An 8,699-nucleotide genomic window follows, 5' to 3' on the forward strand; every position below is an offset into this window, starting at 1 on the left:
GCTCCGCTTTTTACAGCCTGTAGAGAATTTGAAATAAAACGGGACCCGTTGGACAGTCTGACCCCACTTAGACCCGCCTCAAACGTCAGTCCTGACCGGTCTGGCTCTAAATACAGTAAAAGGGATTTACAGAATAAACGGCGGTCAGACGCCACAAGGATGGTGTACTTTTGGTATAAACTTCCTAGAAGCTGGTGCTGCTTGATATTCATCAACCGCCCCTGACTGAAGGTCAGACTGTAGGACAACAGTAGCAGAACCACTGAAGCTGGAGTGGTGTGTGTGTGTACAGTATATACGCCATTGGCTGCTTTCCCACACCAGCACTGATGCAGACCAAAGTGTCAACAGGCCTTAAACACCTGATCTGTTGCTGCACCGCTAAACACATTCAGCAACATCTCCTGGTAGTGTATCCTCGCTCTTAGCAAGCCTCCGAACCCAAACATTACAAGAAACGCCGGCTGCACCTTTTATACACAGCAAGAAGTTAATATGAGGACACTCTGAACTGATTAAAACGTCAGTGTGTATTCAGTAACCCCACTAGGACCTATATAACCAATGATTACGTGGTGTTTGGAAATAGTAATTAATATTTTTTCTCTCTTGGTAATATGATTGTTTTATTACATTTTATACTAAACACCTCCTAAGTACACTGGAGAACAAAATAAAGTGATGAACCTGTTCAAAGGCCCAGATGTATCATTTAATGAAGAACAAATAGTACTTCATGTTGTTTTCTCCTCAATATAACGTCATGAGTCCATCCTACACACAACTGAGATTAATGATGAATCACTGCCCCTCTACGGGACAAACGTAGGGATGCAGAACATGGATGGATGGATGGATGGATGGATGGATGGATGGATGGATGGATGGATGGATGGATGGATGGATGGATGGATGGAAAGTAGGTAGGTAGGTATTAACCAACAAGTAGAAATGGGCCAGTCTGTCCACTTCCACTTGGAGGGAATTTTCCAAAAACGCTCAGTAAAACTATCACAAATAAGTGTTTGTTATGTTTAGAAGCTCAAAGATGATGTTTACCACTCTGTTGGGTAAAATACTAAACTTGTAACTGTTTTCTTTGGTGCAGAATCCTGTGAAAGTGGAGTGTTTAACCTCTATTAATCATTAAGTTAAACACACTCCTCCTAATTAAACTAATAAACCCTTATTTTAAAAAAATCAGTAATTAAAAGACAACCATATGACCTACAGGGAATGTTTAGTTTGGCTTTCTTCTGCAGAGTTGATGGTTTTTATTATTGCCTGCTGCCGTGAAAGCTTGGTGATCATGTAATGCCCTGTGTGTGTGTGTGTGTGTGTTTGAAGCACTGGATGGATTTTATTGAACCTCTCGAAGCAATGGGATGGATGTACAACTGATCAACTTTTGGAGTCAAGCCAATTCAAGATGGTTGCCTGAGCTAAATGAGCTTAGCAAACATAACTCAGTTTTGAGCTAAAAGTTGGTGTGGTAGTAGCTCAGAGTCATCCCCACACACATACTTTGAGCTGAGTAGTAGGAGCTACAGGGGCTGCGGTTTGAAATTCTTAACCAGCAGAAAGACGAGAGTTAGGACCTGACAGTCTGCATTTATAGAGCTACATCAGCCTGGCTTTAAATGATTAAAAACAGAAAAATACAAATTCATCTGATGCCTTCATAAATATGGAAGCTCTCAAAACAATCCGGTGGATTGGGATTTGCCCATAATTTCACACTGACCGTATGCATTTACAATAAATGTAGGAATCTTTTCACATTATATTCTGAGTTGTAGCCCTTCCACGATTTCAGTAAAGTGAACACAACATAAAAATTCGGTCCAACTACAGTGGAGTGCTGTTGCACCTCTCTAACCCCTTCAGTCTAAAAACTGTCACGCCTGGCCTGATCTCATCCAGGCAGTCCAGGACCGGGTTGCTGTAAGCCAACTGTTCTTTCCTTTGAAAACCTGCCAACTTGTCCTGCGCGTGGACAGACGTCTGTGCAGAGGTGGGCTCCTCTCCTCCCTCCCCCTCCTGGCGAACCTCTTCGCCGGCGAAGCGGCAGCAGACGGTCGCCTTGGCGATTAAGCGGTCGAGCGGTTTGAGAGAGCGCATCCACTTGGGCAGGAAGTCCCAGGTCCGCAGCCTGGTGGGCAGGTGACGGGGGCTGCGGGCCTGCATCACGTTCACCATGAAAACGAAGGCGGTGACACCCAAAAAGGGGCCGCCGACACCAGCCATCACCTGCCAGCCAGCCAGAGAGAGGCCCAGCACCAGCGACGGGAGCAGCAGGAAGCAGAGCAGGAGGTACAGCACAGCAAACCAGCGGTACTTGGCTGTGCGCTCGCCCAGGACACGAGCCATCTTTATTGGCAGACGCGTGAAGGGGAGGGGATACCACAGGAGGATGCCAAAGACGTTGAAGACGAGGTGACACAGAGCAATCTAAGTGCCAAACGGAGAGAGACAGTGGCAGAGTACAAGTGCCGAAGGTCACAGATCGTCATGTTTGAATAAAACATCACCCTACTTGTATGGAGGCTGCGAGTTTGTTCCCAGGACTGGCCAGAGCTGCCAGCAGGGCTGTGGCTGTGGTACCGATGTTGGAGCCAAGCGTGAGAGGGTAGGCCCGCTCCAGGCTGATGACACCGATTCCTGTTGGAGATGAGAGAAACATGCCGCGTAAAGAGAGCAAACTGGCTGCAGAAATTGGGTCTTTTTGTGTGTGTGTGTTTTTTTTAATTTGCTGCTTTGCTTTCATGCCGCGGTACCACACTGAGATTTGAAGACAGAGCTGAAATCCAACAATCAATACAAACACAAATCCAAATAATCCATTCCTTAAAGCAACCTCTTTTATACAAACAGTATGTTCCCTTCCCTTTGCAGGCCTGGGTTAATTAGCCCCGTTTGAAAAAGGGGAAATTATTCTGATCTCACATTTATCTCTGCCTTACAGACATCCCTGATTTTAGCCAGCAGTTCACAGCATCGGTTATGCAACGTGATCCCACAAACTTCGAAAGACAATCAGTGGATTTACGCAGGCTTATGTTCAGTCTCGGTAACAGACAAATGAGGCCACATGAAAATCAGACGTTTTGGCTTGTTTTCTGGAAAAGTACGAATGTCCATAAATCACAAACGTAATCTAGTAAACCTTTTCTGTGAGCTGCAGAATAACAACATAGCAGTTTAGAAGTAAATCTTTGTTGAAATTGCAGCAGAATTTAAATCTCTAAGTTCTGTTATATTTCTGAAGCAGTCATGTAATAACAGGCCTGTGTTTTTGTTTGTGCATGTGTGCGTTTTTGTTAGCAACATATCTAATGAACTAGTAAACAGATTTTAATAAAACTCTCAAAGTAACCATTGGATGCACATCTGCAACGGTTTAGCTTCTTAAGTCAATCCAGTTAAAGATGGCCGCAACAGCTAACTGACCTTAGCAAACACAAAAATGGTATAACTCAGTCAGTTTTACAGATATTGAGCTAAAATGTGGTATAATAATAGCTGAGAGTTATCCCCATTACACGTTCTTGAAAACTTTGTTTAAAACTTTGGCATGGACTTTGGCACTTAATGTGTGTTGTTTACAACAATGATTCTCCAAAGTTGGGGTCGGGACCCCAATGTGGGTCACCCAACACCAAGTAGGGCTCCTTAGATAATCTCCAGATATCAAGTTACAATTAAAACCCAGTTTTTATGATATATTTACACCATAATTGTTACAGAGAATGGAAATACAAGTCATTTAATGGTTTAAAAAATAGCAAAATGGATGCTAATACTGTTTGTGTTGTCATTATGTCCTTATTTAATAGTATCATCAGCACTTTTGGATGTTTAAACAGCCACCAGATGGGGTCACACACTTCTGTCACAGTTATTTTATGGGTCGGAAGCTGAAAAGTTTGGGAAACACTGGTTTACACGGCGCGGTGCTAACATGGAGGAAAAACGTCTCACTCACCAACCAGGGGCGTTATGGCCGAAGTAAAGACAGAGCTACTCTGGACCACAAATGTTACCCCCGCGCCAACGAACATGGCCACGTATCCCGCCAGCCACCCGAAAGGATATGGCAAATCTGTTGTGGGGGAGAACAGCGAGGAGATAAACGAGTGCTCGCTCAGTTCGCTCCAGTTTCTGGGTAAATAAAGAGTCAGTTGATTCGCGCAGCATCAACTAACTGAGCAATAGTTGTTCAAAAGTCAAATTTTCCTTTCTTTTTTTTTTGTTATTTGGCTTTTAAGTAAAATTAAACATAGTCCAATCCATTTGTCAGACCTACCTGTGTTGATGACTTTGTGGATGATTTTTGCCACCTGGCCTTTGAGGAGAGAGTTGAGGAGTTTGACCAGAAGCAGCAGGCAGGAGCAGAGGACGATCAGCGACGCAGCCAGGAGAATCAGGCCCACCGTCAGATCTGACAGCTCTGCAGACGCAAACAGGTGTCTGCCTGAAGCGAGACAGAGCCCCGTCAAATACAAGAAGGAAGTTTTCCTCTTTAAAGCCTTTAGCTATGATCTCACACAATAAGTAGCACTTAGAGTACGTGTTCTGAATCCCTCTTAGCTACAACCACACCAAATTGTAGCACAATATCTGAAAAATTCAATTCTAGATGTACATCTGATGATGGCATTCTGCAGTTTTCACTAAAATCCGTCCTGCAGTTTGTGAGATACTTTGCTGGCAGACATGAATGTGCAGAAACACGATCAGTCCGCCCTCGGCTTTGATGGCGGGCGATTAAAAACTCACACTTGACCCTTGACGTCCCAGACAGATCGTGGCTGAGACCGCAGTTTGTTTCCCCGCTCCTGTTGCCGGCAGACTGGAAGAAAAGGAAAAAAAAGCCGTGCTGAGTGCCGTCAGGGCGTCACGCCGTGTCTGTATGTGGAGGAGGAGGAGGAGGCAGCAGCGGAGAGCGGCAAATCACCAAAACCATGTCAGCCTGGCACCACTCTTTCACCAGGCTCCGGTTCCTCATGGCCTCGTTTCCCACAGCGATCTCTGTGATCACGCACTTGTCCAGCTGACGGAGGGAAAGGAGACGCCTTCTCAGCAAATTTCAGACACGCGGTGAAAACGTACGACCTCAATCCTGAAAACGCTGGGACGTTTGTGTAAAATGTCAGTGAAAACAGAATATCATAACATTTTACTCACAATGGAACATAGTAAACATTAAATGTACCATCTTTAGGAGACAAATAGGGTAGCGTTGAATTTTACAGCAGCAACACATCTGAAAACAGTTGTGGCCATGTTTGTCACCGTGAATCATCCCCTCTTTTTTTAACAGCACTGCAGGCAGGTCGGTTCAGCACCCAGATGCAGTCTGAGGTTTAGCATCGTCTCGCTGAAACGTGCAAGGCCTTCTCTGAAAAAGACGCTGCCTGGATGGGAGCACATGTTGTTCTAAAACCTGTAGATACATTTTCTGCACTGATGTTGAGGTACTCCTTGGGATGGACGAGGACGGACAGGATCAGGAATGAGATCATCAGAGGTACAGCACAGGTTGAACGACTGGGAGATAAAGTTAGAGAGGCCAGACTGAGATGATTTGGACATGTGCAGAGGAGGGACAGTGGGGATATTGGTAGAAGGATGTTAGAGATGCAGCTGCCAGGAAAAAGAAAGAGCAGACGTATGGATGCAGTTAGAGAGGACATGGAGGTGTTTGGACAGAGGACGCAGAAGACAGAGTTAGATGGAGGAGGATGACTCGCTGTGGAGGCCCCTGAAAAGGGAACAGCTGAAAGAAAAAGACTGTCCTGCATTGATGGAGCCTTTCCAGATGTGTAAGCTGCCCGTGCCAGAGACAATAATGCACCCCCATACCATCAGAGAGGCAGGCTTTTGGCCTGAATCCTGTAACAGGCCAGGTTTCTCTAGAGTCTTAAAATGTTTTCATATTATGATGATGGGATATTTAAAGTCTTCCCAATTTCCCACTGAGGAACATTATTCTGAAATTGTTCCACTATTTTTAAACGCCGTTTTTGGAACCTCTGCCCATTTTTACTTCTGAGATTCAGCCTCTCTAAAATGCTCTTTTTATACCCGGTCCTCTCACCGACCTGTTGCCAAATAACCTAATTAGATGCTAAATGCTCCTCCAGCTGTTTCCTCTCCGTACCGCTTCCTTATAAAGCCTTTTGTTGCCTCTGTCCCGTCTCGTGTTGCTGTCAACAAACTCAAAATGACCTGATTTTTAAATTGTACAATTTAGTTGAAACATTTGATGTGTTCACTATGTTCCACTTTGAATAAAATTTGGGTTTACAAAGTTTGGAAATCATTCTATTTATTCACGTTTTACAAACAGTCCCAACTTTTCCAGCTCACATTAGGAGACTCCAGCCGGTCACCGTTGAACAGAGCCGTGGATCGCTGCGGTCCGAGCGTGTCGTCAGACCGGACACAGCAGCGAGTGCTGAGCTTCTTACCTGTATGATGAGGCTGGTGAGCGGCTCAGTGATGACCTTTAGCAGCTCAGGCGCCTCCTCCCCAGGTCGCAGGCGGAGTGTGGAGACCAGCAGGAGGGAGAGCCGGGTCATTAGCCCGCTCGCCACCTCCAGAGGCAGCAGAACCAGGACGGACAGCCAGTTGAAGCAGTCGTGGATCGTTGCCCCAGCGAAGGCCCTGCGGTTGGTCGCGATAATTAACCGAGGTCAGCCGCCGTCAATGGCGTCCGCTTAGAGTAATTGCTCGCTAATCGTCTCTTCTGAGCTCGTTGTTTTTAGATGTGCACGATGTGATGAGCATTTCTGTTTTGACTCGGCGTGTGCGTATTACAAAGGATTAATGATTAATTATTTTACCACAAACAGATAAAATAACGCACCATCTGCCCAGAGCATTATCTGCTCGGGCCAGATATTCGCTGGTATGGAATTAGCGTGGATTCAAGCCATTATTGTTGCTTTTTGTTTTCAGAAATTACACTGAAATAGAGCCGTACAGGCAGCTGCCAGGTTTTTTTTTTCTTTTAAATCAGCCTCCTTGGCTTTCTCCACTGTTCTCCAATCGTTCCTCTTTTTCTCGTACGTTTCAGCCTCTCTGCCTCTGACACGCTTTGCTCACCGCTGAAAGTCGTTTCTCTCCGCCGCCTGCATCATGGCCACGATGGTGTTTGTGACAGACGTCCCGATATTGGTCCCCATGATCACCGGAACGGCCGACTTTACTTCCAGCACTGTGGGGCGAAACCAGACAGAACAAGGTCATTTCCACACGTGTCATTCAGAGGGTTAAAAAAATAATAAAGAGGGGGGTGGGGGTGGCTGCTTTTGGAGGAATGCCTGAGTTGATTTTTTTATCCCACACATAATTACGATGCATGACAGACCACATTCTGAATGCAACATAAGTTTTAGTGGAGCTGAGAGGTGACTGTAGTTTCCCAATGAGAGGAGGAGGAGGAGGAGGAGGAGGAGGGGTGAACGCTGAGTGAAGTCTTTAATGATGATGACACCAAGGACGCACGTTATGAAGACAAACGCCCGTACCTTCCTCTCATTTTGACAATTAGCAGCAATCTTCCTCTCTGCTCGCTGATAAAAAGCCTTTTGAAGCTGATCTCATTTATTTTATAGGCTCAGCGTGAACGAGCCGAACTGATATGAATTTCCCGGGAGGTGAGACAAACCGGACTGCCTGAGAGGAGGAGAGATCGCACGCTGCGCGGTATAATATGATTTAATTACCGCTCTCTGACTCCTGTCTGACACCAGATTAGAATAATTCTGGGGCGGGTTTTTTTGGTTTTTTCGACAGCCTTTCAGCCCCGGATTAGGATTCTTCGATGACTGTGTCGGGGAATTGATTCTGAGTCACCAGAACATATTAAGACCTGCTTCTGGAGAGGATACACGCAGAGAAATACATGAGCACGTCGTGTTTTTCACATGGGGTCAGGTGAACGTGTTGTAAATGTTCCCAAAAAAAAAAACACGGGGCTTCGCATGTATCTCAGGTGTTCATTTAAAAGGAGATTTAGGACAGACGTCTGTCCACGTCCCATGGTAATCTGACATGTGCAAATGTGATTTTTCACATGTGACACTCATGGGATTTTTGTTCTAAAACCATGTTTCCCATGTGCAAAAAACAGTTCAGTTTGACATGTGAAAACATCATTTTTTCCCATGTGCAACAAGACTGTTAAAAAGACATGAACTATCACTTTAACACTCATCAGCTGGATCCCAAGCATTTTACTGACGTCTCTTTTGTCCAAATACTTGTTATTTTCATATTTATGCGTTTAAGTTATATTTATTAAATCAGTCCCCGGTGAGCAAATGAAAGGACAGAATGTTTCACATCTTCTGAGCCGCGGTCCTCCAGGAGCCCCATCCTGCAGCTTTTAGGAGTTTCTCCGCTCTGACACCTGATCTGAGTGACTGAATGAACAGGTTTCTGCAGGACCTGAAGACCTGCTGAAGAGCAGAGGCCCTCCAGGACCAGGACTGGGAACCCCCTGGTCTGGAGTCTAGAAACTCTAACCTTTGTGACTGTCATGACTGCACCTTGGCAGATTTACAGGTGCTGGTCATAAAATTAGAATATCATGAAAAAGTAGATTGATTTCAGTAATTCCATTTAAAAAGTGAAACTTGTATATTATATTCATACATTACATACAAACTCATATATTTCAAATGTTTATT

General features: G+C 45.1%; 1 protein-coding gene across 1 annotated transcript in view; it reads right to left on the bottom strand.

Moving 5' to 3' along the window:
* Window positions 1–286: 286 nt before the first annotated feature.
* slc34a1b (solute carrier family 34 member 1b) overlaps window positions 287–8,699 on the bottom strand; it is an 11,299-nt gene continuing 2,886 nt past the window's right edge. The window contains exons 4-11 of the mRNA XM_037977282.1: window positions 7,111–7,222; window positions 6,474–6,669; window positions 4,958–5,053; window positions 4,780–4,852; window positions 4,307–4,474; window positions 3,986–4,102; window positions 2,537–2,661; window positions 287–2,451 (exon numbers count right to left, since the gene is read on the bottom strand). Of these exons, the coding sequence (XP_037833210.1) occupies window positions 1,849–2,451; window positions 2,537–2,661; window positions 3,986–4,102; window positions 4,307–4,474; window positions 4,780–4,852; window positions 4,958–5,053; window positions 6,474–6,669; window positions 7,111–7,222 (1,490 nt within the window). The 3' untranslated portion in view covers window positions 287–1,848. The remainder of the gene's footprint in view (window positions 2,452–2,536; window positions 2,662–3,985; window positions 4,103–4,306; window positions 4,475–4,779; window positions 4,853–4,957; window positions 5,054–6,473; window positions 6,670–7,110; window positions 7,223–8,699) is intronic.

This window comes from Kryptolebias marmoratus, linkage group LG9, assembly GCF_001649575.2.
Source record: "Kryptolebias marmoratus isolate JLee-2015 linkage group LG9, ASM164957v2, whole genome shotgun sequence".
Taxonomy (NCBI): Eukaryota; Metazoa; Chordata; class Actinopteri; order Cyprinodontiformes; family Rivulidae; genus Kryptolebias; species Kryptolebias marmoratus.